The sequence below is a fragment of the Neopsephotus bourkii genome, unplaced genomic scaffold (genome assembly GCF_033783945.1).
Source record: "Neopsephotus bourkii isolate Nb327-2 ecotype Australia unplaced genomic scaffold, CSIRO-AGI_Nbou_v1 NB_1615, whole genome shotgun sequence".
NCBI lineage: Eukaryota > Metazoa > Chordata > Aves > Psittaciformes > Psittacidae > Neopsephotus > Neopsephotus bourkii.
This window is the reverse complement of record NW_026902090.1, coordinates 2864117-2891847: the sequence shown is the minus strand read 5'-3', so window position 1 is coordinate 2891847 and position 27731 is coordinate 2864117. Positions and strand designations below refer to the sequence as shown.

Here is a 27731-nt window from a genome sequence, read left to right as displayed (position 1 = left end):
GAGCTCCTCGCTGCAGGGAGCTGTGGCCAGGTGCTTCTCAAAGAATTTGGTGCCATGTTCGTGTAGCTGGGTCATCCTCCAGCTTTTCCCGTTACTATGGGGCAGTGCAAAGGAGCATACACCTATATGTTTTATAGGTTGCTGTGACTCTTACAAACCCCCACCCTGTTTGTGCCAGCTTTCAGAACTATGCTTGCTCCAGATTGCTGGTTATCTCTGGTGTCTGTGGGAAGCAGAGAGAGTGTTTGACTGTGTATGTTACACAACAGTAGATAGGTTGTCACACTGTACAAAGGTTTAACGTCATCTTCATATGGCCTAGAAGTTTTAACTTTTAGAACTAAAATGGGAAACAAGTGAACTTAACTTTTATGCCTTTAGGGCAAGAAAGTTTCGGGCGCTTTTATCTTTCTTACTAGAAACCATTTGATTTCACTTTAAAGGATTCTAAATACGTACACCAGCTACATATTTATCATTTAGATAGAGGTCTTGCACTTCCCTGCAGGCCTCTTAAACTCAGTGCTAGCTTGAAAACACAATATATGAAACCCTATCAATGCAGCCTATCAAGATAACTAAATATTATGGATGGAGCAAAATATTTCCCTTTCATTATGAAAATAAGTGTTCTCTGCAGTGTTACGCTTCAAGTGTGTTGTTCAAAAGATGTGATCAAGACTTCAAAGAGAGGAAAGTTATTAAGATAGCAGGAACTGAACCAGCTGCCTTTCTGTTGGTAATTAAAAGAGTCTCATGCATTGCCCTGCTGAAATTGCAAACTTTTTTTATCCCCCAAGAGCTGTGTTCCGAAGTGGGACTCATTTTACTACTTTTAAAATGAGCTGTTTAATTTTACAGTAGGAATAGGACTTAGCAAGAAGCAAGAGTCAACTTTCAGACCTCTGCTGTAATGTGGCTCATTAGTACTCAGAACAATTTAAAGGGTCAATACTATTTTCTCCTGTTTTGAATGGGAGGAGATGACAAGTTCCTCACAAACTCCCTGTTGAGGAGGCGTGAAAGCAGCCAGAGGCTCTGGCCTGCTCTGTGGTGGTGCTCAGTATAGCTGCATTGCAAAGGTGGCTTGGATCCGCTTCTTTATAAACTTGCATCTTCTGAGTTGTACCTGCTGCGTCCTCCATAGCCATGGTCCAAGAGGTAAGATGGGAAAGTAAGTGCAAGCCTTGCATGGGCAGTAATTCAGTGCATCTGTCAGATCTGGGGGGTCTCTGCCTTGGCACACCTGGGTGACCTGAAGCAGCTCTTTGGACTCTCACATATCTCACTTCATGAATGCTTAACATGAAAAGTTGTAGGTAAGGTAAGAAAAGACAGACTGCTTTCAGTTGTGCTCTTAGTAAAGAAAGTGGGTCTTGGCCATGACACTACTTTGTGTAGGTGTCTCTGAGCTGGCTGTAGTCCTGAGTTTGGGCAGCTGGGTCAGCACAGGCTTGGTATATTTACTTGATTTCTCACCTGGATGTTGCAGTTTGCACTGCAGTATCTACCCAGCCCCTTTGATGCCAGCTTGCCTCTGAGCTGTGTTGGACTGCCTGTCCCCATGCCGTGTCATTGAGATGTTATGGTCCTCCTGCTTCTGGGATTCACAAGCTGGGTTACAGAAGCAAACTTCTGTGCTCAAAGCTTGCAGTTGGACAGGCAACCCAGAATATATTGGCTTTTCCTTCTCTGCAGTTTGGTCAGCTGTGGACATGTGAAACTGGCTCAGAAACAATCTCTTTGGTTTATTAATGTCCCCTTTTAAGCATCATCATGTCCAGGCAGCAGGAGGAACAACCTGAGGATGAGTTGGCATGGAAGCGCTCATCTCCTCTGAAATTTCAGCCCCTTAAAGTGAGGGATATTTGAACTGGGGCTTCAATGAGAGTAGTTTGTGAGGGGGAAAAAGCTATGGTGAAATATCTCTCATAGAGACTTGAGTGGCTGGAGCCACATGTTTCAGAAGCCTTGGGATTTACTAGATATAAAGTGTATTCTGGGGTAGGGATTCTGGGCTTCAAGACCAGGTTGGAAGAAGTCTTGGTTGACATGGTTTAGTGTGAGGTGTCCCTGCCCATGGCAGGGGGGTTGGAACTGGATGATCTTAAGGTCCTTCCCAACCCTAACTATTCTATGATGCACCTCCATTGTGCAGGCTGGTCTGACCTGTGCTCTTCCTGCCGATATCTGTTGAGGTTTCAGATGAGGGAGAAGGTCAAAACCACCCTGTAAGAACTCCTTTTTTTGGACTGTGCTATCAGACAGGCCGTATCTGGAAACACAGAAACTGTTGCGTGTGCTGTTTGTGTCAGGTTGTGAATTTATTCCTGGCAAAGTTCCTCTTTGGGTTTTCGGGTTTTGTGCAAAGGCGCAGTATAACCCCATCATCTGTCATAGAGACACATTGCATCAGAGGGAGTGTGATACTGTATGATGCACTTCAAGTATAGCCCCAGTCAAGCCTTGTGGGTCAGATGATGTCAGGAAGGAGAGAAGACAACACTGTTGCCTGTTTAAAAACCTGATTAAAGTGGCAGATGGATCAGAACAGAAACCTGTGTGGGAGCTAAGGCTGCTGGGATGAGCTGGAAATTTTGCTTCTTCAGTCAAAATTGCATCTTGCCTGGAGCAGAGTCCTGAAGTGATTTTTGATGCCATCGCACTGTGTTTTGGAGCTGAGCTGCAGTCCCAAATCCATTAAGCCTTGATCATGGAGAGAGGTGTGTGGGAGTAGAGCGTGCTCTGCAGTTTGCAGGATGAGAGCTCTTGGGCAGCTTCTGTGAGATAGGGTCAGAGCTTAAGGGCACCAGTGACAGGGGGGGATGGCTCGAACAGGGGGAGCAGGCTTTTCTCTTTCTATTCACAGCCATTCCCTCCCTCAGTGCTTTTTTCCAACTGTAATTCTGTCGTTAAGTGCAAATTGGTCACAGTGAGGTACTTGTCAAAACCTCCATTGTGCACAACATAGCCCCCAAATAGTCCTTAATTCTGATTGTGAGAAAGCTCCTGAATGCAGCTAAAAAACACCCTGGTGTAAAAAATGTGTATTTTTAACTCCCATTTTAGTGAAATAACAAGACTGAAGAATTGCCATTGCAGTTCACCTTCAGTCAACACTGGTACCTTAAAAACCCCACATTTTTCCTGCTGAAAGATAGACGGAAAAAGGCTTTCATTTGAATCTACGTCTTCTGGAGTAAAATGCTGCATCTTGTCCAGGAGCTAAAATCACTGTTGAAAAGTACTGAATGCAACAAATAAGTCATTTTATTTAGTTTAAAAAGATACTTTGGAAAGAAATCACTCCCAGTTTTGGTCAACCTTGCCATAGAAAAGAAGAAATTATGTGTAACATAAAAGGGAGCTTAACCAACGGCCAAAATAACCAAGCCAAGGGAACATCCAGTGTTTAAAACAAACAGCCTGAGCTTTAACCTTCTCTCTGATCTTTTCTATTAAAATTCACCCTTGGAGACTGTTCAATAGGGAAGCAGCCTCTCTCCTTCGATAAAAGAGACATGTCTGCATGGACACTTTGGCTCTACAGCCATGCAGAAGAGGGCTATAGCAGCAGGAGGTGGCACCATGTCCTGCTGGAGCTGTTCAGCACTGGCCAAGCAGCAGGGGATGTGCCACCATCCACCGGTGTCCTCATCCCTCTCCCTGACTCATGTGCCCATCACTGCTGCCTCCTGACTTATCAGGATGAGGGTGACAGAGGCACAGAGTGCAGATACCCACAGGGTGAGAAGGTGTCTATGATGGTTTCTAATTCCAGGCATTTCAGCTTAGAGCTACTGCAAACCCTTTGTGCGCTGAGCTGAAGCAGTGGCAGTGAGTAGCATCGCAGTTGTATCTCTGTAACCCAGTAGTGACCATGCTTGCTTCCAAGTGGCTAGCTCAGTGTCTCTGCTGCTGGCTGTCACAGAAGCAGTTCTGATAGGTGATGCTGTTGTTGGGATCTCCTGGTCTGCCATGGGCAGTTTCTGATGCAGCACGAAAGGAAACCTTGGTCTTTCTTAATCTCTGATGCCTTCAGCACAAGTTGGCTGATTCCTTATACTGATTCTGTCATTAGCCCTTTTGGTTATAACTTGAAGTCTATCCAGAAGGGAGCCCTTCTCTTCTTCTGGTGCTTGCATGCTCCAGCCTGCAAGCATGTCATACTCGTGGTAGTGCCTAACGTAGGGATGTTTGGAAATAGACTGCTGCTGTGGGGAGCAGTTGTGCCAGGGGCAGCGGGGGGACTGAAATAGTGACAAGGGAAGGGCTTGGATGTGTGCTCCTCTGGGTGATGTATGTGACTTGAGACAGCTGCAGACGCTGTTGGTGCTCCTTGATGGAAAGGGTTTAGAAGTTTTGCACTAAGCCCTTCCCACCTGGATGGGCTGAAGGAGGAATCTGGCATATAAGTTTCAGGCATGACTGCTGTCTGTGCAGAAACCAAGCGTGTTTTACGTGCCTGTGATCAGAGGATCCTGTTCAGACCTGGTATCACTCTATTCACTTCAGCCTGGTTACTAATCCTGGCGCTGAGTCTGACCCTGAAGCTTTTTGTTTTTATCATGTGCTTTGATACGGTCGTAAAAATACTGACTGGCTGGCGGGGCTCCAGGGCATGGCTTTATGTTCTAGCAACTGCGAAACGAACGTGCTTCAAGTGGTTTTATGCTTCAGAATAGTGTCCTGGTCGTCGTGTTTCCCCCCTCCAGATTCTCTTAAAGCTCATGTTCCCTGTTCTGGGGACATCTCTGTTGCTCTCTGCATGTTGTCAGAGCAGGTTCCTCCTAGGATTGCCTTTTGCCCTGGGACTCAAACCTGGGTGTATGAAAACACAGAACTCAAGTGGAAATACTGCTTCAGGCTTCATGGGAGAGGAGGTGGAGTAGGAGGTGAATTAGGACCTAGGAAGCCTCCTTCCCCTGTGATGCTGAAGCCTGTGCTGCTCTCCCTGTCAGGTGTGACTAGGGTTTGAACTTCCTGAAGCATTTGATATTGGGGTATCCCATCCCCACTGGGCTGGGAGAACATGTGTGTCCGTGCCTGCACACCGGGGGGAGATGAGAAGTGTTTCAAGAGAAAATCCTTGTGTGTGACTAAGCTGCTGTCCCCCCGTGCCAGGCGAGTCAATGGGCTTTTTATATCCTGTGGGATTTGAGTGTGCCACAAAAAGGCTCTGGTGAGTTTGTTCTGCTGCTGAGAGGGGCAGCTTTGGTTGAGTGGGGTGCACTGCTATGCTGCTGTGTATTGGCAACGTGCCCTCTTAATACAGGTCTATATTAGTTTTAATTCAGTGTTATCTGGAAGGTTGTTAATTTAAGTGTAAATGTGCCCTTGAAACTTGCTTCTCAAAGCTGTTCACCCTTCATTTCTTTGAACAACTGTCTCCAACTCCTGAATTTTGGTCTCTCATCCAAGGTGCCTCTAGATTGGATTCTGTCTGAGTTTAACCATGTGGTGCTTTTTCCATGTGGGCTGGAGTATCGGTCTCCGAGATACTGCATCCAGATTCTGCATCCAAATTATGCCTCCAGCTGCTGCTGCAGGGAGCATACTTTGTTTGCTTCGTATAGGGAAATTACAGCTACTGCTCTTTCTCATTCCTGTGAAGGGTAACCTCTTCATTGCAGAGAGGCAGTGCACCCCATAACAGTGTACATGTTTATGTCGAAGTGGATAGACAGGAGTTACTACTTTTAAGGCAAGTACCGAAAAAGAGCATCTTTTCAAGGCCAAGGTAGGACACAGAAGTTGAATCAGGCATTATTAATCCTGGGAACACATCATGCCCCACTGTAGGCAGCTCCCCAGCATGCTCCAGGTTGCCTTCTGCTTGTTCCACTGTCCAGCCTCAGCATGAGGAGCTGGGCTGGAGACCCCAGTCCTGGCCCTTCATAGAGCAGCATATAAACAGCTCCTGGGCAGGGACTGCGTTGGATTCTACTTGTGGTGTCTAATTTGTTCCAAGTGCTGCTAATAATTAGGGAAATAAAATGATTAGTTAGAAAAGGAATTCAGTTTATTGGGAGTGTGTTCCAGGAGGGTTTTATAGCTCTGAAATAGTGACTTGCCAATCAAGTAAGTATTGCAGAGTGAAGAGGAACACAGTAGCCAGCTTGGCAGTCAATAGGAGAGCACTGCCTTGCAGCCCATGGCTCAAAATAAACTTGGTGTGAAAATTCACTATTTTATAGACATGGTGCTTATTTCTTTTTTCTAGGAAAAAAATATAAATCTTGCCTACAAAACTTTTTTTATTCTGTCTTGTGCCCAGCAAGATCAAATTTACCTGGATCTTACTGGATGCTTAAACCATGACACATTCCTGAGGGATATTTGTGAATTCCCTCTGCATTACACCTCGTAGCTTAATGGATCTTTAAGACCTAAGAACAAGGCAACAGAACTCTTTGGAAGATGTTGCTGGTTTCCCTGGGATGAGGGAGAACCCAAGCCTTGCATTCCAGGTGTCCTTTCAAGGGGAAAAAGAATAAAGTGACATGGCTGGTGTATTATTTGGATAGTTATTTAATGTCGCACCTTGATGGAGTCTGAGGTTATTAACTGGGGGATTGACTCTCAATATTGTGGCCAGATGCAGCAGCTGGCTGAGCTCCCCAGCTTCAGAGCTCACTTTTAAATCATGCTTTGATAATTTACCCTGTCAAGTTGATTTGCAGTTCAGTGGTGTTTTGGAGTCAGGTTTGGGGCTAAGGAGGGTTCTTGTGTCAGCAAAAAGACAGTCGGGTCTCCAGTTGGCCTGGTGGGTGTTTCCAAGTGGGCCACTGGACCTGTTGAGTGGTCAGGTGTGCAGATGGGAATTGGTACCCCTCTGTCATAGGTTTGCTGAACTCCTGAACAAACCTCCAGCCTCCTTTGCTTGTCATAGAATGGTCTGGGTTGGAAAGGACCTGAAGATCGTCTAGTTCCAACCCCCTGCCATGGGTAGGAACACCTTCCAGTAGACCATGTTGCTCAAGGCCCTGTCCCATTCCTTAAACTCATGAGACAGAAATGGGGCTATTCATCTAGAAGAGGTGTGACATTTTTCCTATTTTCTGTATTTTTGCATACATGATTGCTCACTGTGATAGTGATTTGCTGACTTGGAGAGCTGGTGACATGCTCGCTGGCTGTAGCTCTTTGTGGGTGCAAGTTAAAAGGCAGTGCAGTTGACAGACCAAAGCCACGTGGCAGCCTCTCCAAGGAGTCCTGGCTGCTGAGTGACTGCAATCAGGAACTGGCTTTCTTGCCACCATGATGGGGTTGCTTCAGAGCCTCCCCTGGGCTGCAGAACTGGCAATGTGGCAACCACTAGTGTGGCTTAACAAGGGCTGGAAATGTGTGGAGTGCTGCAGCTGTGGCAAGAGCTGAGCCAATCTGGAGAGGATTCAGTCATCTCCAGCTGAAACTTGGCAGGATATAACTGATGTGTGAAATGAGGGTGTTGGAGCAGTTCATGTATGCTGGAGCTGGGGAGATGTTGGGCTGGAGGGCTCCTCTCATCTGTGCAAGGCTGGAAGAGTGTTGTCATACTACTCAGGCAAGGTTGTAGACAAACTACATGGGCCTGTTTTGGGAAAGCCCAAAATTATGGTGGAAGGATGATAGTTACACGAGTCAGGGTTTTCAACGCAGCCCACAAATTAACAGTTGTACAAGTCCAAGGGACAGAGTGACAAAGATGACCTTGGCAGTCGCAGACTACAAGTCAGCAACAGTTAAGTGTAGGCTTAAATCCCATTGAAATCTGTGGAATTCAGGCCCTTTCTTGAAGTGCAGCATGTCTATCAGTGCCCTGGCAGGCTGAGCCTCCAAGGGATCACTGTTGTGATCTCTGCAGACCATTCAGTGTTTGCCCTACGCTTTCTAGGAAGATTTCCTGTCCTGAGGAGATGACTTTTATCCATGGGACCAAAGCAAAATGCTTATTGTCTTGGCATTGAGAATAGGATGGTTGCTGGAGAGATCTTTTTTGTGACCATGAAGAGCTGGGAACATCAAGGCACCATCTCACGATCAGGTGAGACTTGCCTCCGTGTTCACAAGCCATGAGGAACTTTCTGGATGTCTTTGTGTTGCTGGTGGAGAAACTGCACAGGCAGCTGGGGAAGCAGAAATTGCCCTATCTGGAGTACAGACAGCATGGGTCTCAGGGTGCAGGCCTGGGCTTTGCTCTTGCCTGTCCCATCCAGGGCGGTCCTGGGCTTGCTGGAGAATGCTGATGGGAGCAGTGGTTTTGCCCTGTGGTCAGCTATGTCTCAGGGTTAGTGGTTATCCTCCACTAAAACTATCAGTCAGCTCTCCAGCTGGCCTCCTTTGCTTACTCTCAAGAGCAATTTGGTAGGTTAACAGAGAGGAGAGACTGTGGGAGCTTAATGGTCTGCCTCTGGAACCTGAGCCTGTGGCTTTGTCGTGTGGGAGAGCTCTTGCTTTCATTTTGTCTAACTTTGTCTCTTCCCTCAAGTGAGAGCAGCCATGGTGGCTGTGTCAGTTTGGTGTGTCTTGTGGGAGAATTCCCCCCTGCTTGCTGCTTCCAGTGGGATTTGGCTGACCTGGGAGCACATCCCTGCCTCAGATCTTTTTGGGTTTTGTGTGTTTTATTTTACTTTGGAAGCTATCCCACTGGCCTTCAGAGTGATGGATCCTCCCATCACTGCACCCAGGAGATGTCCAGGATGTCCATTCCTTCTACCTGAGACAGACTAGGGCAAATCCTGGAGCAAGTGGCCTGATAGCATTGCTGAGGACATCCCCTCTTATTTATCAGTCTGCATCTGCTGGTGTGTGGGCAAGGGTTTATTTTACCTGGGATCTCCTTGTGGAGAGCCAGCCCATATTAGTGGGCTGCAAATGGAGTTGGGCCCATAGAGATTGTGGTGCATGAAGCTGGAGACCTTCCTTTGCACCTGCCTTGATTTGCATTGCAGCACGTCTACTCTTGGTACATGGAGGTGAGTGGAAGGGGAGGCACTCTGCTAGAGCACGGGATGCTTGGCTCTTACCATAGCCTGCTGATAGCACCCGGTTGTGAATATGGTGATTTTATATCTGTCTTTGTGTTGTTCCGAAGCAAGAGTGGTTTATATTTGAACAGTGTTAATTTAATCTTATTGAAGCCTTAAGAAACGGCACAGTGGGCCAAGCCCTGCTAGTTTTGCTCATGTTTCACAGGGCTGAGGAGGGTGAGATTTGTTCCTCTTTGGATGTATCTCTACTGAAAGGGTGGTTGTGGGAAAGAGAAAAGAGGCAGGGGAATTACAACACTGGAAAACAGAATCCTAGCTCTGCCCTGAACCATTTGGCAATAAGACACTGCAGGGCGTGAGTTAGGATGCTGTAATTCACACCTCATGTGTTCTGTGGCATTCAACTGACTGGACTGCTTCATGCCCTGCACACGCTGTGTGAGAGATTTTGGTTCAGCTTGCCCCTGGGCTGCTCAGCCCTCAAGTGGAGATGCCTGCATGGGTATGGCTGCAGAACTTGGCTCTTCCTCCACTGCAGTATATTCCCTTTGGCAAAAAAGCTATGGCTGTTCATGGCAGACTTTGCATCTCCCTAGTCCAGCCTGGTTTTGGTGTATCCTTACCTGTAAGCAGATCCCTGGTCCTAGCAAAAAATGAAGGGCATGTTAAGTACTATAGAAGCTGCATATTCTCTGTTGTGTCAGCACTGCTCCTGCTGGGATCAGTGGAGGCAGTAAGGGTTGGTGCCTGGGAGCAGCAAGCAAGGTTGGAAGTCTGAAATGGGTCAAGAAGATGGATGTTGAGCACATCCATCTTTATCTCAATCTTCTGTTTGAAATCTGCTCTGTAAGAGTGAACACTTAGGGAAAAGATTTTCAGATCAGGTCATTATTAATGAGAGGCTTGGCAGGTGATGCATTCATCTTGCAGCTCACTTCAGGGACAGAGCGCCCTTGGCTGGGACAAAAATTGGTGCTTGCTTCTCTGTGTCTCAGGACGCCTGCAGGGTGGCAGAACGTTTGTGCCCTTCAGCTGAACTGACTGTCCATCCTGTCATCCCCATCCTATGCCGGTGCCTGGGGGTGAGTTGGCAAAGCAGCTGCATGTTGAGTGCTCTACTCTGAAGCTGACAGCTGAACTAATTCAAAGAGGAAGCATCTCTTAAATAACGCCTGTCCTTTTTCCCAAACTCCACGAGCACGAGTTCCTGCACTGCCCAATGTCACTGAATGCATGAGGTGACTCTGATCCATGCTGTGCCCATGTGGGCTGTTGGTGATCTGGCAGTTAGTCCTGGTCTGCTGTCAGGATGCTGTTTCAGACTATTGTTTTTGCATATCTGCTCTATGGTAAATTACAGAGTGCCTCCAGCTCCTTCTTGTGTTAGCCCTTCATAAACTGGAATTTTAAATTGCTCTGGGGCCCCATGTTACAAACTTTGAATCCTCTGAATGAGGATTGGAGTCAAATCCCCATTTTTTAAAAGGGCCTGCCATTTGGAAGTGTTCTGTTGCTAGCAGTTGGACCCAGTGGCTGTGACAGAGGCATATGCTGTTCAGAAGTCCCATCAAGTAGAACAGCCACATCCAAGTGATGCTGTGCCCTGCAAAGATGTGGGGCTCTTTGGTATGAGTGTGGCTGACCCAGCCAACCTGCGTTGTGGACCACCATGCACTGACAGTGCTGCATCATGGACGAGACAGAGGTCAGCGTCAGTTTGGGCATCTCTGTGCTGTGTAGACCTTTTCTTATGTGCATCTACCTCACCTTCAACTTTGTAGACATTAGATGTCTGTCTAGCATAGGATCCTCCTACAGGCAGAGGACAAGGCAGCTCCAGAGGCAGACGTCTACTCTAGCCATGTACCTAGAGAAGGATCTGAGATGGGTAGCTTTGACCAGTTTGTGAGCCTGACTTTGGGATGAATAAATCTAGGACTTTTTGCCCAGATCCTGCCGAGCAGATTCCTGCTGTCTGCTGTATTGAAAGTATGTATTGCAGTTCTTGAAAGTCTGCTGTTACAGACGGTAATTTTTCTGAGCTTTTGGTGGTCACTTGAGCAGATTTAATAGAGCTTATGTCTGCTGAACATTAATAATTGCCTTCAAGTGGCTAAAAGTAGGAGAATATTCAGGCTAGGTTTGTTTATTGTTCCAAGTCACTCTAAACCCTGAATTTGACAGAAATATAAATGCATGCAGTCATTTTGCTGATTCATACCTTATTACTGGTTTTGATAGAACATATAATATAGATATGGCCCTAAAAGGCTTATTTCTAAGGTGACACATGCTGACTTGCAGCCACACACTCTCCTTCCAAAAATGAGCAACTCCCTGGGCATGTGTGGCTTGTGGCTGGGTTGTGGTAGGTAAATGAGAAGGAATTAGTGTAGTCTCCATCACTGCCCTCCGTGGCAGCTCAGACAGACAGTGATGTACCAAACAGCAGTGCATGTCTCCAAAGGAGACATGGAGTTTTTCGCAGAGGGATGCTGTGTGATCCCTAGGGATGTTGTTCTCCTCTGCACCAAAAGGCTCCAGTTGAATATATTGTCCTACCAGAGGATCCCTATATTTGCAGGTTTTAAAGGAAGAGTGATGTTTTGAGCAGAAATGCCCATAGTATGGTATTGCTCCAAGTTGAAGAAGCATTTCTTCTGTATCCCTGTATCCCATCAGGACAGAGCAATGTGTGCCCATCTGCAGAACCCACAGCCCAGTGAGCTGAATTAACTCAGTCTGGAAACCAGTGAGGATGGCCATTTGTGCCTGTGTGTGCGGCCCAGGCTGCAAGTTGCAGAGTTGAAGAGAGATGGGTTTTACGCTGTTCGTGATGGTCCTGCACATCTCGGGGGGGGAGAGGGTGTTCCTGCAAGCGGGAAGACAGGAAGCCAGGCGTGGGAAAAGGAGGGAAAAGGAGGATGACTGTTACAAGAGTAGGAGGGAAGGAAGGGGCAGAGACAATAGTTCAACTTAGCAAAGAGGCAGTGATTGAGGGTGCGAGGATTTGGCAGAGTATCTTCCCGAAAACCCTGAAGTTCCACAGGAAGAAAGTGATTTTGTGTTTAATTCAGTGCCGTGCCCTGATGGGAGGGAATCTGTTCTGTGCAGGGCTCTTGCATCACTTTTCCTGCCTTGGCCAGAAGCACAGCAGAGAATAAGGAGGGTGCTCCATGTCTGCCTCCTCTTTGGTATTTCACAGGGCAATTCAGGTGTTCTTTACAAGACCACGACACAAAATCACTTTCTTCTTTCACTTTTCTCCCCACAAGAAACATGGATTTCTACGAAGCCTTAAATCAAAAGTGAAAGGTATTTTTTCCAGTGACTTCAGCATTGCATTTTCCTGGAGTTGTGGAAATTTGTTCCTTTCTTTCCAAGAGATGGTTTCACATTGTCAGGATTGTCCTGTAAAGAACATCCAAATGCATTCAGTCTTACATATATATGGCCATGCAGTATAGTTGTATGTTTGCTGAGTGGTGTTTGTTTTGAGGATAGGTCTGGTTTGCAGTCACAACTCATAACATCTTGCAATTATAATGCAAATCCTCATCTGTCAGCGTGTTATGCTGGCAGTTCTGTGATGCTTTGCAGGTTGATCTGTTTGATTTCACCTCAAGTTTTATCCTTCAGTAGTTCATGAAAAATGTGGTTGCACAAACTGTATAAAAGTTAGAAGGGTTTTTCGGAGTCGTTTTGTGTCAGGGGGTGTAGATCACACCTGAAGTACTGTGCGCCTCAGCTCTGGCTTTGTGAACCCGAGGGTCTCCTGGTTTACATGAACTTTCTGTTTCCCTCTACTCAAAATGAGAAGAAAACAAATTTATCCTTCTATTCTATGGCAAAATCCCAGGAGAATTTCCATTATTTGGACTAAGAATGTCCCAGAGCTTTGTCATTGTTCTGGAAGGGCCTGGAGGAGTTTTGGTCCCTTTCCCAGGCCCTTGCTTTGCTTTTCCAGCACTGCATCTGGGGGTCATATGGAAGGTTACAAATCAAAGCTGGAAGATTTGCATGCTGATATAAACTACACGCAAGTGTTGGTGCAGAGCAGAAATCCCCAACACGAGAAGCCGAAGGGGAGGCTGGGATTTAGCAGCGCCTCTGTGTGATTGTAACACTGACCGCACAGGGAGCTCGTGTCATTTGTGGAAGTAGGGCCACATGCCTACAGTGTGCAAAAATCTGCCCTCTGCCTATACATAAGCCAATGTCAACAGTGTCATGGTGTGCTCTGTCTTCATGTGGCTACTAGCTGTGGGTGCTCTAGCACTGTATACAAGCTCCAGCGCTGGGAAAATGCACCGGTACAGCCCTGCTGGTACAATGTAGATGGGCCCTTGTTCTCAGAGCAGAAAGAAAGGTACTTGGAGAGATCTCACCCAGGCATAAATACCTCTGTGCAAAGATGTCTGAGATCTGGTGTTAACTGAAACTTACTTGAAGGCTTTGAAATTCAAGGCTCTATTTTTTGACTCTTCTTCTACCAAGACTCTTATTTTGGTGTCCTCATGAAACACCGACCACCTGCTAGGGAGAAAGACATAAGCACCGCGTATACAGCTTAGAAATCAAGTGGCATCCAGATTTAAGAGCCATTAAACTGAAAACTTTTCGCCTGGAAGTGCAGCTGGATTATTTTGTTTCCTTGCCATAGACAGCCTCTTTTAGACCCAGAATAGGGTATTTGAGAAGGCCATGAGGGAGACAGGTTTCACAGAGAACCTGTGTGTTCTTGTTTCCATTCTGTGTTTGTCGCTCTACTGTTCTAATGCTCTGTAGGCTTAGATGTGTTTTCTAATTATCTGTCAACTCTTAAATGGCAGAAACACAGTCCTGTGGTTATTCTGCTTCACAAGTATTTCCATCACAGATGGAAAGTAAATGCAGGTAGACAGAACCATTGGAAACAGAAATACAAGTGCAAGTTGTACTGGGGTCAGATGCTCTCTCTCCCGCATGCGTGTATGGAAGTCTAATGGGTGGATGTTGTCCAATTCCCTTGTCTGCTAATTCCTTGGAGGGAAGCTGGAAAGGGCCAGGAGGTGGTAGCAGGGAAATGACCTGTGTCTTACTAGTCCTGTTTCTTATTCTTTCTATAAGCTCCACCTACTGAATGTTGGAGATAAGATGGGAGCCTTGAGAGGTCTTTGATGTGACCCAGGATATCAGTTAAAAAACAGAGCCCTGCTAATGCAACACAGATACTGCCTGTCTGCAGGAGTTAGACACATCATACTCTTCTCACACACCCCTAAGAACGAAGTCAAATGAAGTAATCAAGCAAGCTTGACTAGAGGCTCGGAGGTGGTTTGTAACCGAGCTGTGGAGCTCCCAGCCATTCCAGTTCTGCAGCACTCTGGTCAACTTAATGTCTCAAATTATGGGTGTGAATTCCACTTTTTACCTTCTCATGCCTCTCATAGCCATGCAAATGACCATGCAAAGAAGTGGAGCAGGGAGGTTTTTCCCCTCTTGGCTTACTGCTCTGATTGTGTGGGACTTCTTAGCATCTTCTTAGCAGGAGGTGCTGGGAAGGCCTGAAGTCAGTGCTTAAAATCCCAAGCTGGCAAATGCCAAAAGTATGAAGGGAAGAGACTAAGTAGAAATTTGAACTACGGGCTTTGAAACCTCATCTGTGTATAAGAAATGTGGGAAGCTGAGTACTGGTTTGCTGTCCTGTGTAAACACAATGAGCTGGATTTGTCATTCAGACACAGCCCTGTTACTTGTCTGGTCCTCACCCCTGAAGCTAGGAAACCAGCAAAAACATCTAGCCAGGTGCCTCCATACTCAAATGAGCTACTCTTCCTGTGTTCCCAGGGATGTCTGCTGGCTGGCTGGCTTGGAGCAGTTGTTTGTTATTCTCATTTGTGTTTAAATACCAGGATTTGGCAAAGAGAAATGGATTTCATCCTAGTTAATGCTCCACCAGGAGGAAGGTCTGTGCCCTTATAGGATGGAGTAGTGGTGGGATTTTCTAAGCTAGAAAGGACCCAGCTTGAGACTCAGAGTATGACTGAATTCAGAGCTGGAAATGAGTTTATTTTTCTTGTGTACAGAATAGATTTGATGTGACGTGGCTGTAAAGAGAAGTGGCATTAATCCTCTTGCGTTGCTGAGCTGAAACAAGATCCACAAAAGAAAGCAGTGAAGGAAGGAAAACTCTTTCCCCCCACCCTGTATGTTTAATTAGATTGTAAATTAGCTTTCAAATTGTGATGCAAACTGGAATTGCTGTGTCCTGCTTAATTTACCAATGTGGTGGCTGCTCACAGATGAGAATTGGCAAGCTCTGGGGCTGTCCAGTTCGTTCTCTTCCAGCATATTATAACTCTGCTTTGCTTCCAAAACTTAGGTACGTGTCCATGAGACCCATGGGCTGCTTTGGCTTTTTCTCAGTTACATTTCTCCCATTGGTAATGGAAACACGAGCTGGGCAGAGAGATGTCCATGAAACCACATGTGCTTCATGAAAAAGCCAGACGCTTCACACCTGCGTGCAGCCTGCATCAGTGCTTGTGCTGGGGACTGCTCTAAGGCACCCTGCCATGGCAGCAATCACCCTGCAAGAAGGTTTCCTGTTCAGGGCTGCTTGGGTTTCATGTTTCTTCTGAGCCTCATCTCTGTTTCTTAGCTCAATCTTCAAATTCCTGGTACGAGAACAGCTCCAGACTGGCGCTGAAAATAGCTCTTCCTTGGCAATGTCCCGGCTGAGTTGTGGTCCCTTGGAGACCGTTGTGCTGAAAGGTGACATCATCCGGTGGTGGATTCGCCATGGGCTCAGGGCTGAGGGTCTGACTTCATCTCTGTGGGAATTTCTCAGGTCTCACAGTGCTTTCCAGGGCCTTCTGGATGCTGTGAGCTGGGCAGGGAGCCCGTGCTGCTCTCACTGGATCCTGTGTCAAACATGATCCAAGCCAAGTGAAGGCACAGGTGATGTGTGCAGGAGGAGAGCTTACACTCTCCATGATTTTTCCTGGAGCACTTTTCTCTCCCTGCTGCCACTCTAGGTCTTGTATAGGGCAGGAATTAAGGACACTGGGCACCCTCGCCCTGGGGAAACCCTGGCTACTAATGCCAGTGTCTTCTGGGGTGAAAAAAGGAACCTAAAATCAAGGTACCTTCTGGAAAGTGAGCAGCTTTGTTGCCTTGACTTCATGGGTACCAAAAGTGCTGTCTCTAGGCTGTTATCACTGCAAATCTGGGTCTGGGCCAGCAGTGATTTGTGCTCATCAGCACATCTTTGACATTAAAATAGTTATGCAAACTAAATTGGTGCAGTGCCTGTACCCTGGTAATTTAGGGCACAGAGGTATGTTGAATTCATGGAGGGCTGCTGCAGTTAGAGCTGTGAATGCCACCAACTAAATGAACCCGCAGAAGTTGCTGCAAGCCCTGTGGGAGTTGGACTGACTTTGCATGGAAGCAGACCAGGGAGCCTTCACATGCTGAGCTGTGGTGATGAAGTTTCCAGCTCACAGGTACTGATAGCATCTGAATATGGGAGGTGAGGAGTGCTCTTTCCAACTACATCATGACCCACTGGAGGACAAACATCCAGCACCTGAATACGGGACTTTGATGAAGCTGAGGTTCTCCAGGATAAAAGGGATTGTCGTGATGGCATCTGCATACAAATTGCACCATAGCGTTGTTTTTAAAACCTTTCTAATAGCTGGTATTTACTGCAATTACTTATTAAACATTAACAGCACCCTCTCTTACATGTGCAGGGATATTTCTAGTCTCTGCTCTTCAATCTTGTCTTTGCCAATAGCTCGGGTATTTGTGGATGTTCTTATCGTGGTCTCATCACACTGCTCGTTTCAGGCACTTATCTTCTACCCCAGCTCATCTGGCTGTAGGAAACAAAACATTAGTCTCTAAAAACCCAGTTGAAAACTTGGTCACATGGGAATAACCTGAACTCTTTTACCTCTGGGGTTTGTGCCAGCTGGACCTGGATATTTTCCATTGAAAACAAGACCTTCAATGATAAAGTCATGCCCAATGACATTCGAGTGAATGCTTTTTGTAGTCGGAAGTCATCTCTCCTCATCGCTTGGTGTAGGCAGTAAAGGGAGAGCAATAACTTCAGTTTGCAGTAAATTTTCTGCTCTGTGATGGGTAAGATGGAAGTTTCTCAGAGCCAGAATTAAACAGTAATTAGCAGCTGATAAAATCCCTCTCGCATCCTGCACTTTCTTTCATGCAGCATGAATATTAAGAGCTGCTTATGAAGCTTAATTCCCTATTAATATTCTCCAGTTTGTACAGGCCTGCTTCTTGCTTCCTGAAGAAGGACTGATTTTCATATACATAATAGACTAAAAAACGATTGGATTTGTGAAATTAAAAGTTGAACTTTATTAGAGGCTGGAGCACCCAGTAGTTGTGCAGTGAGTTGTTTGTAATTTGCACTTCAATTAGTATCTATTTTTAAGGACTTCTTAAGGATTTTTGAGGGGAAGCATTTGAATAGTAGCTGTGTTTGACTCCTTTAAGGCCATGAGCATGGCATTTACAGGAAGCAGATCCTTTTTACCTTAAGGAATTAATTATTGTAGTAATTTTTAATTTGCAGTCACGACTCCAGTTTAGTGCTGTGCATGTGTTGACTAGGAAAACACCGTACTTACAGTGTACTTGCAAGAAGAGCTTGCTCCAAGACATGTGAGATGCTTTGATTTTTGTCTTCTATCAAGAAGCAGAGTGCTGAGACCTGGGACTGTCGTGGGCAGGACCATCTGTGTGCTGGAGCTGTGGCTTGTGTAGGTCAGTTCTAGGGAGCTGTTGGGTGCCGCAGAAATCCCTCCCTTGGCCCCACAGGCAGTGATGCTGGGCCAGCGGGTGTTCAGGGCTTTCGAGCGTGGGACGGCTGTCCGTATCTATCTGATATTTCCTGCTGCCTCCCTGTCCCGTTGCATTTGCATGACCTCGGGCTCCCGCAGGACTGCTTTTCTCATTCTCCCCTGGGACATAGAATCACAGAATAGTTAGGGTTGGAAATGATCTTAAGATCATCAAGTTCCAACCCCCCCTGCCATGGGCAGGGACGCCTCACATTAAACCGTATCACCCAAGGCTTCGTCCAACCTGGCCTTGAACACTACAAGGGATGGAGCATTCACAACCTCCCTGGGCAACCCATTCCAGTGCCTCACCACCCTAACAGGAAAGAATTTCCTCCTTATATCCAATCTAAACTTCCCCTGTTTAAGTTTTAACCAATTACCCCTTGTCCTACCACTATAGTCCCTAATGAAGAGTCCATCCCCAGCACCCCTGTATGCCCCCTTCAGATACTGGAAGGCTGCTATGAGGTCTCCACGCAGCCTTCTCTTCTCCAGGCTGAACAGCCCCAACTTTCTCAGCCTGTCTTCATATGGGAGGTGCTCCAGTCCCCTGATCATCCTCATGGCCCTTCTCTGGACTTGTTCCAACAGTTCCATGTCCTTTTTATGTTGAGGACACCAGAACTGCACACAATACTCCAGGTGAGGTCTCACGAGAGCAGAGCAAAGGGGCAGGATCACCTCCTTTGACCTGCTGGTCACACTCCTTTTGATGCAGGCCAGGATACGGTTGGCTTTCTGGGCTGCAAGTGCACACTGAAGCTGGCTCATGTTCATTTTCTCATCGACCAACACCCCCAAGTCCTTCTCTGAAGGGCTGCTCTGAATCTCTTCTCTGCCCAGCCTGTAGCTGTGCCTTGGATTGCTCCGACCCGGGTGTAGGACCTTGCACTTGGCATGGTTAAACATCACTGATGTTTTCACAGTGACCCTTTTAAGATCTGAGCAAAAAAATGACGAGGTAAGCTGATGTAATGTTTGCTGCTCATGGAGCAGTTATGGGTCTGACTAAGGCAGCAGAAGCGAATAATCACCAAACTCTGATCTCTGAGGGAGAGAAATGTGATACCGAAGTCTTTTGAAACCTCTAGACCTTGCTTGTAAAGTGTGTCATTTTTCAGATCTTTTTCAAGCTAACAGTTATTCCCCATCATTTTAAATGGTGGCTGTCATGAAGCGATTTGATTTACGGGAAAGAGCAAAGAAAATCAATAGCCATTTCAGATTTTGCACCTGCAACCCACCGAGCACATTTTGAGCCCATTAGCTTCTTGCTTCACAGAGCTCTGGGTTATGATTAAAGGCTTTTCTCGCTCCTGCTATGATCTTCCCATGAAATAAAAACTCGGTGCATCTGCATGCTGCCCAATTCATCACTAGCTAAGCTTGAAGACACCGAAGGCTCAAAAGTAGCTAATTGCTGTTTTGAATGTGCAGCAAAATCCTGGCTTGACTGAAGTCAGTGCCAGCCTCATTCCTGCAGAGCCTGGATTTCAGAGCTGCGGTCCTTCTCCATTCCCGCACCCTGCGCCCAACACATCCAGCCTCTTGCCTTTGCACCCAGCTCTGCCCAGTCTCATGTGATGGGGGTGTTGTGTCACTCACTGCACCACTGAATGATGCTGGACTCTTAAAGCAGGATTAACTCCTGTCAGACTTGCAGGCTGTTAAAATCTGGGGGGATACAAAGGTTTTACGGATAGAGGGGAAGCCTTCAATGCCATGAAAATTAGAAGCCTGGAACCTGTGGCATATGTGTTTTGTTTCTAGCTTCTTGGAGAAAAAGTGAATTATTAAAGAAAAAATACAGCCTGTATTTGCATATACAGTATGTTTCTCCTATCCCTGTCTTGTCCCCTTTGTGAGAACCCAGGGCCAGAATTACAGTATCTGAAGTTGCTTTTGGATCCCAGTCAGCTCCCATCTGTCATGATCTGTTTTTAATCGAATGGGTTTTCCATCTGAAAGTAGCTGTTGGATGGAGAAGGAGTAGAAATATTTGTGTTGTGAATTAGCTCAGAGTGAAGCTACAAGCTTTTTTTTTTTCCCCTTCACAACAAACACATGGAAAAATATTCTTCAGTGTAGTGTGGCTGGCCTGAAAATTGGCAACAGCAGCTTCCTTCCCAGGCTCCGACTCCTCGGGCTTGTCTGCATGGACAAGGTCTTTAAAGGGGACCTGAAATCTTCATCTTACACAATCTTATCTCCCATCCATGTCACGCTTGTGTGTATGCGTACTGTGGGAGGCAGGTTGAGTGGCTCAGTTTTCCAGGAGAAATGTAAAGCACAACAGAGGTTTCACCTGGGTTTGCTGAGAGATGTGTTCTCACTACTGTGCTTTTCTTTGCTAGCCTCGATTGTCTCTGGTGGGAGCAGCAGATAGGTTTGATATGATAACCAAGTCAAATTCAGGATCTTAGTCCTTAACCTCAGTGCTCTAGGAAAGGTCCAAGATCTCCTTAACAGCCTGTGCTCAGTAGGTCTGGTTCCCTAATGCCATGAAACTGGGCTGCAGGAGATGGAGAGCCTAGGGACTGAATATGGTTAATAAGCAGAGAGGAAAGCGAGGCTGTAGGACCTCTGTGGTTTCCAGGACATCAGATGACATCTTTCTCCTACTGCGGAAGAAGAAGGAAGAAATCCCTTAACAATCCCTTTGGAATCCCTTTGGAAAGGCATTGTTAAGCCTGTTCTTCAATGTCCCTCTGGGGGTTTTCATGCAGTATCCTTTATCGTTAAAAGCAGAGAAGCAATTACCCGGCATCAGTGTCATAGAAGATGAGGCAGTGTCCTTGGGGAGATGGAGAGAAAGGTGATGCTTATCCATCCCCCTTTGCTAGAGACAGAGAGCTTCACTTCTGCATCCGTGGCAAAAGAGTTACTGCAGCACTGGGGCTGAAGGAGGAGGGGTGCTTTCCTGTTTCCTATGTCAGATCCTTGTCTTGCTCCATATGTGAAATCTGGAGATTGTTTTAAAGACCCAGGAGCTAGCCGAGCTGTGATTTCCATTAGATTTCCATTGCGTAGTCACCCACAGTGACTTTGTCCTGTGTTTGCTGAAGTTGTGGGTATTTCTCATCAAGGCAGAAGTGCCAGCATTTGCCCTGAGTGTATGAAAGAGTAGAATCTGGCTTATTTTTACCTTCTTTTTCTTTTTTTTTTTTTATTATGTTTTGAGGCACTTTTGTCAAAAGGAAACACTTGTGGTTTATATGTGTATGTGCGTGCATATTTTTATCTTTTTATCACAGCTTCTGGCAAAACACAGTGTCTGTAAGATGATGGTTATTGGGGATGGAGCAGGGCTGGACAAGGCAAATTCTGGGCTTGTTCTAGGCTTTTGTTTTTATTTCCACGGATGTAACAAAGCAGTGCCACACCTGCTGACCTGGTTTACAGCACCTTCAAATCAGTCTGATAGGTGCCAAAGATGCTGAGTGGTACCATGTGGCTCAGCCAGGGCTGTGTGCTGTGGGGTTGAGTGTTGTCACACCTGTATATATATGTGCGTAAGCAGCTGTGTTGCACAGCTGTAATCTGACAACTCCCCAGGTGCTGAGTCCCATTTGACTTTCCTTGTTTTACCTAGGAAGGGCCATAGGCACTTCTCCATATACAAGGAAAACCTGGAGTATGGAATGGGAGATCAGCAGCTTATGGTGGGCTGTTGCTTCAGGGGTGGAATCACTCTCTTAGCCATGGCTGCAGCAGGTCCTGGGACCCTCCAGATGGGCAGAGGCAGAGACCAGAGTGTGCTACCAGGGAGCAGTGAATGTGCCATCACTCCAAGCTTTAATCCCAGGGAGAGCAAAATCAGTGGGAGCTCTGGATTGGGCTGGGTGAGAGAGCACTGGGTGCTCTCCCAAGACCTCTGCTAAAGGCTGCAACAGGGCAACAGCTTTAATCCAGTCTAGTGCTGCACCCAGGGCTATTTTCCTCATTGTGAGCAGGAGCAGGCAGTGAGATGTGGAATTAACCTAAGCTGACTGTTCAGCCTTTGTATGTATCCTGTGTTTCATGGCCCACGCTGACTTGTGTTTTCTTTTCCCTGAACAGGTCTATATCATCAACGTAACATGGTCTGACCTGACTTCCCAGATCATCTATCGGAGATACAGCAAGTTCTTTGACCTGCAGGCAAGTCTGTCTTGTCTAACATAAAATATTACTTCCACTCACTTCTAGTCGTGTTTCCAGCTGGGTTAATAGTGCCTTTAAATAAAGCTTTGTGTGTGTTTGGTCTGTTACATGTCATGATCTTGAAACTTTTCAGACTCTGTCCTTGTAGGGTGTAAGATAAGTGGGTGGTATGCTCACAGCAAGTAACTGGCACTGTAAAGACATTTAAAGCTGACATTTTCATGAATGGTTCCCATTGAAGAGGGGATTTAATTTTAAATACTTCAGATGCACTTAGAACAGAAAGAGAGCTACATTCTGGGCCCCCAGAAACTACTTACCCAAATCACTGAGAACAACAGAGCTTTTGCACACTCCCACAGCAGTTCGGTAATGGAGATGGTAGTGGAAACCTTCCAGACTCTCCTCCTAATCGTCTACCCAGCCAGCTGGTGTCCTGGCTCCTGCTGCTTTGTACAGCTCCTTTGCTGTATTCTGTGCCTGTATATTTAGATTTCATCTGAAGCTTTCTTGCTGGATAGCTGCTGACCGAAGTCTGAAGCCAGGAAACAGGAATAGTCCAAATTACAAAGTTTCAGTGTGAGTGTCTTCATTTCTGGTCCTGCTTCCAGGCACCTGTATGGGTATGGAGAGCTTTCTGCCTCAGAACTATTTAGCAATACTCCATGTCCACTGATACCTTTCTATCGTTGTACCTCTGTAGGCAGAAAAGCTGTAATTGCCTGTGGTGAAAACAAAAGCTGTGGTTTGACAAACTCCTGAACTTTGGGGGAAATGTTGATTTTGGGCTGAAGGTGGTGTTTGGAGCTGGGCTGTGGTTAAGTATCAAGTGAGTCCTCACAGCCAGTGTTAAGGATGTGCACAGCTGACTGGGCTGTGTCTTGGGAAATATCATTAAGCCTTTTTGCCATGATAAATTAGGGAGAAAAGAGTTCTTCCCTTGGATAGCTGATCTGAGATATCTTTAAGAGTCTTACTTTCATCATCGCTCCCCTTTATGTGTCATTTTTGGTACCTGGACATCTGAAGTCTCTAGCGTGTTCTGCAGTCTGTATCGGTTATGGCCTCCTGGCTTTTCTGGTAGGAAATGGGACCATTTCTGTGGCCAGTCCTGATTTCTGTGTTTGCTGTGTGGCTGGAAGACAAAAGATGCTTCTCTTGTGCCCCTCTCCATTTCTTATGGCTGAAGTGCCAGGCCTGCCAGTCCTACTGCTGTGTAGTCTAAATCAGTGTCTAATGTACCTGCTAAAGATGCACAGCTCTGTAATCACACACAGTTGTTGTCAGCATGCAGATTGTGGCCAAAGCTGTTTCTTTCTCTCTTCTTTTTCTTTTTGCCCCAGTTCTGTTTTCATATATGTGTTCTTCTGGGTCTCCTGGCCTTTCCTGGTAGGTTTGAAAAGTTCCCATCAAGCATGGAGTTATCAATGGGGTTAGTGTGTTGGACAGGAAATGATGTCTCAATCAGGGAGTGAGTCCTGAAAGGTCCCATTGATAAGTGCAAGGGGGCCTAGCGCCAGTGGAAAACTCTCGCTTGCACAACGCTTCTCCCCCCACGAGAAAATACGACAAGAAAGTAACAAAATTCCCTTCCTTAACCCTTTTCTCTCCCAGGAATCTGTGTCAGGGCCACCACTGCATTAGCAGTGACAGCCCTCTGCAATAACCTCTTTAGCTCTTGCAGTGTTAGGTGCACAGTTAGTGAAACTGAGGTCTTCACGTGTAGTTTCTATGGCCTTGTCATGTCTCTGTAAGCATCTCGCTGTGGTGATCTGTGGCTCAGTTTCCCAGCTATAAGATGGGGACAAGGCCCTGTGTGCTGAGGTTGCAGATTTGCTCCAGAGAAGGGATGATCTGTTCTTTAAAGATTTTTTGGTGTAACCTAGCACTGGTTGGACCTGGGTTTTGTGACCTGATACGATGCATGGTAACGTGGCCTTAGCATAATCAATCTACTTTGGTAGTGTCCCTGCTTATCCCTATGTGTCCCTTACAGCAGAAAATCAAGCAAATACTCAGTGAGTGATGCTCAGCCAATTCACAGGCACTACTCTTGTCCAGAACAGCTGGAGTCTACAGGTTCCTGCCAGCACCACTCATCCCACTGTGCCCACGACAGAGCTGCACTTCAGAGCTTCCAAAGCCTGCACGTGTCTCATTTGCTTTTGACTCTAAGTGGAGGAACAAGGGCTGACTTGTAATGACTTAATGAGGGCTGCAGTGCCTGGTGTTGATAGTGACACTGGATAGGACCCACAGGGAAATGCGGGGGGGGCTGCCCTAATTGCCCAGAGGCAGCTGGGGAGGAATACAGATAATTAATTTCACTACTGCAATTTCATGTTTCTTTAAAAGAGAGCCCACCCTGCCCCGAACGATTCTGTCTGTGGGAAGTGGCTCAGTGCTTTTGAGAGCCCTTCCATTACAAGATACTGGGGTTTCTGAAACACTTCCTAGCAAATTCTCTTAGGCACTGCAGTCAGTAAGAGGCTGCTCTGTCCTAAGGATTGAAACCCCAGAAGTGTTTGGTTGTGCTGTTTCAGCAGTACACACACTTGAATTGGGAGTGAGGTTGCTTTCAAGATGAGTAATGGGGCAGTGAGATTAGACATACCGTGGGGTTTTGAAGCTGGAGTTTGCCCCATGAAGGCATGAGAAGTACAGCAAACAGAACCCAATGCAACAAGCCTAAGCTTACTGCCAGCCCTGTGCTTCTTCAGTGAGGGTTAGAGATCTAAAAGTACGGGCTTAAATTAAATCAGGGTGCTGCTGCATCATTTAATTGTGCAACCAAGTCACGTCTGCTGCTACGCATGGGTCAAATGATGGCAGCAGAATAGATGTGGGTGCCAGTGTCTCAGTAAATAGGATTGAAAGAATTGAGTTAACTCTGCATAGATTAAAGCACTACAATAAATTGCTTGTCAAGTCCACTTATCTGTTGTCTGTCAGCCTGGGGAGGCATTTGCACCTGAGCACCACATGGGGTCAAAGCCATCTCCTAATGTAATACTTTAAGTGCTGCTTTCTCGTGCACCTGCCCACAGTGCAGAACGGGGGTGTATGAGGAGCCCATCACTAGGAGAGCAATGTGAGCATCATCTGTGGGTACTGCTGACCCTCATGACAGGCTGGTGGCTCACTGAAGCACGTTCCTTGGATGCCATTTGAGGTCTTCCATCATCGCTGATGGTTTTGCTGGTGGTGGTAGCAGAATGCTGCCCTGAGCTGGCAGTTCAGCAGTGCTGCTGTTGTCCCCAAAGGAGCTGAGAAAGGACACATTGGGATAACAGGGATAACTCTTGGTGTTTCCACTCTGCAGTAAAAGTGCCTTTGGGGGCACTTAACTTTTTCTCCCCCAGGAATATCTGGATTCACAGTTGAGCACGTGCGTAAGGTGGAGAAGGGTGGGAATGCTGCCAGCTCACCCTCCCAGTGGCTATGATGGGCTGGAAAGCAACAACAAAGTTTGCAGCTGGCAGGTATGAAGGGTGGCTCTTTCCCCACTCCATTCCACTTGCTCAGCTTCCACAAGCTCACTTGGGCTTTTACAGATACTATGAGCCCAGTTGGTTGCTGCCCCTCACTGCTGAAAAGCCCCCTCCCCAGCAAGGTGAACAGGGAAAATGTGACCAAGGGTCAGTGCCTGGTGTCTTAGTTTGGGTCACCAGTGGCTCATCTGCTGCATTTTATGCAGCAACTCCAAAAGTTCTGGTCGAGTTTCATGCCTGTGTTATCTGGTGCCTGGAGTCAGAGTATGAACAGGACCACAGCCTTGGCAGAGGGACCAAACCCTATGCTCAGATGCCAGCTCCTGCATTGCTCCCATGAGGATGGCTGGGTCTCTGTGTGTGGAGCTGTAGGAGGATCCTTTCTCAAAACAGTGAAATGCAGCTTTCTCCAAAGGCAAGACTCAGCAGCTGGCTGTAGCGGCGTGCCATAATCCCACGTTGTGTTTCTGACTGCATGAGAGGCAAACGACGTCCCTGCTGGAGCCATGGCAGGAATGTTAGGTAGGCAGATCCCCGTCTCTGTGCACAATGACCCACACAGACATTTTGGCTGCAAGGAGACATCTGAAATGTCACAATTTTGAAAAGGCAAATAAACAATGCTCTGTTCACGCGTTTGCTTTGCGTATGGGTTAGCAAAAAGCTATCGTGCTGCTGCGGTGTGCTGAGCTAAGCAGGTTTTCTTCAAAGTGGGACAGAAAGAGGAACTCACTAGCAGCCAATTAGAACATGAAAAATAAAGAATATCAAGAATTTTATTGGGGAATGGAAAGAGATGGAAGTTGTTTTCAGGCTGACGATAAAACATCAAGAGCTTCATTTGTTATTGCTAGGGTCATCCTGATTGTTTATAGTGCTGTAATGGAGTAACTGAGCCTTGAAGGGGATATTAAACAAAAGTGGTGCTATAAAGAACAGGAATTGCAGTCTGTATTGCTGCTTTTCTTGCTCAGACTGGGATTTGTCTGAATGCTGCTGCTATTGATCATTCTTTCGTTGCATACACCTCTGTACAAACATCCCTTTCTCTGTTATCCCAAGCTGTATCAAGTATTGTAATGTCCACTGTCATTTGCGGTCAGGTGGTTGTAACTCTGCCTCATGCCCCTGAGCACCTTGTATTTCACTGGGTTGCTATGATTTGAGAAACAGGACCTTGGTGGCTTGAGGATGCAGGCTTTCTGGGGCAGAGCAGAGGGGGAATCAGTGCAGGGTGCTTGCAGGATAGGTGTCTGATGTAGTTCTGATGGACCGATGTGATTCTTAGGGACTGCAGTGATAGAACAAATGGTAATGGGTCCCCTTAAACATGGGAGATTTAGATTAGATCTAAGGAAGAAATTCTTTACAGTGAGGGTGATGAAGACCTGGAACAGGTTGCCCAAGGAAGTTGTGAGAGCTCCATCCCTGGCTGTGTTCAAAGTCAGGCTGGATGGGGCTTTGAGCAACCTGGTCTACTGGAAGGTGTCCCTGCCCATGGCAGGGGGGTTGGAACTGGATGGTCTTAAGCTCATTTACAACCCAAACCATTCTATGATTCTATGACTTGTGTATATTCACTCCATTAGTTAATTTTGGTGAGCTACCCAAGTGGAGACTGTAGTCCTAAACCTGGTGGTCCAGTGCAGTCTGAGTCAGAAATGACCGTTTTTGTGGGACCTATACTATTTCATGTTGTAAGGCCCTTTCTTTTAGCTCTGCAGGAGCAGTGAATAGACAAGCTCAAGCATGTGCTACATTTATCAGTGGTGAAGAGTTAGGTAAGAATGCAACGGGACAAGTGTCCTCCTGCATTTGCAAATGCTAACCCCTAACCCTCAACCTAGGAGGCCTTTATAGCCAGATGAGTAGAGTCATTGCCTGGTCTCCTCAGCCATCCACAGCAGTGGGGTCACTCTGCATTGCATGATGCTCTCCTCCATAGGTCCTGCCCCATGTTTAGCTCCTGGCACTGTGGGAAGGGAAGGAGGGCTGTTGATGTGGCTCCGGGCGTGATGCAGCTTGCCCCTCTTGCAGCGTGGGAGGTTTGTGTTAGAAGATTCTCAGCCTGTGATGGGCACAGGGAGTGTTTCTGTTGAGCTACGTGAGGGTGCATATGGAAACAGGCAGGAAAGCTGGAGGAGAAGGTGGGGTTGAGTTGGGCAGGGGAAGAGGTGGGGAGGAGCAGCATGACAGAGGGTTGTTGCATGAAGCTGTGGTGCAAGTGCACAGTGAAAAGGGGGAGAAAGGGAAGAAGGGAA

At 46.7% G+C, this 27731-nt stretch overlaps 1 protein-coding gene across 3 annotated transcripts in view; it reads left to right on the top strand.

Annotated features, from left to right (window-relative positions):
• Nucleotides 1–27731, top strand: part of SH3PXD2A (SH3 and PX domains 2A) — a 257343-nt gene that overhangs the window by 23054 nt on the left and 206558 nt on the right. For all 3 annotated transcript variants that reach the window (XM_061372608.1, XM_061372609.1, XM_061372607.1), the window contains exon 2: nucleotides 21896–21976. In XM_061372608.1, coding sequence (XP_061228592.1) covers nucleotides 21896–21976 — 81 coding nt within the window. The remainder of the gene's footprint in view (nucleotides 1–21895; nucleotides 21977–27731) is intronic.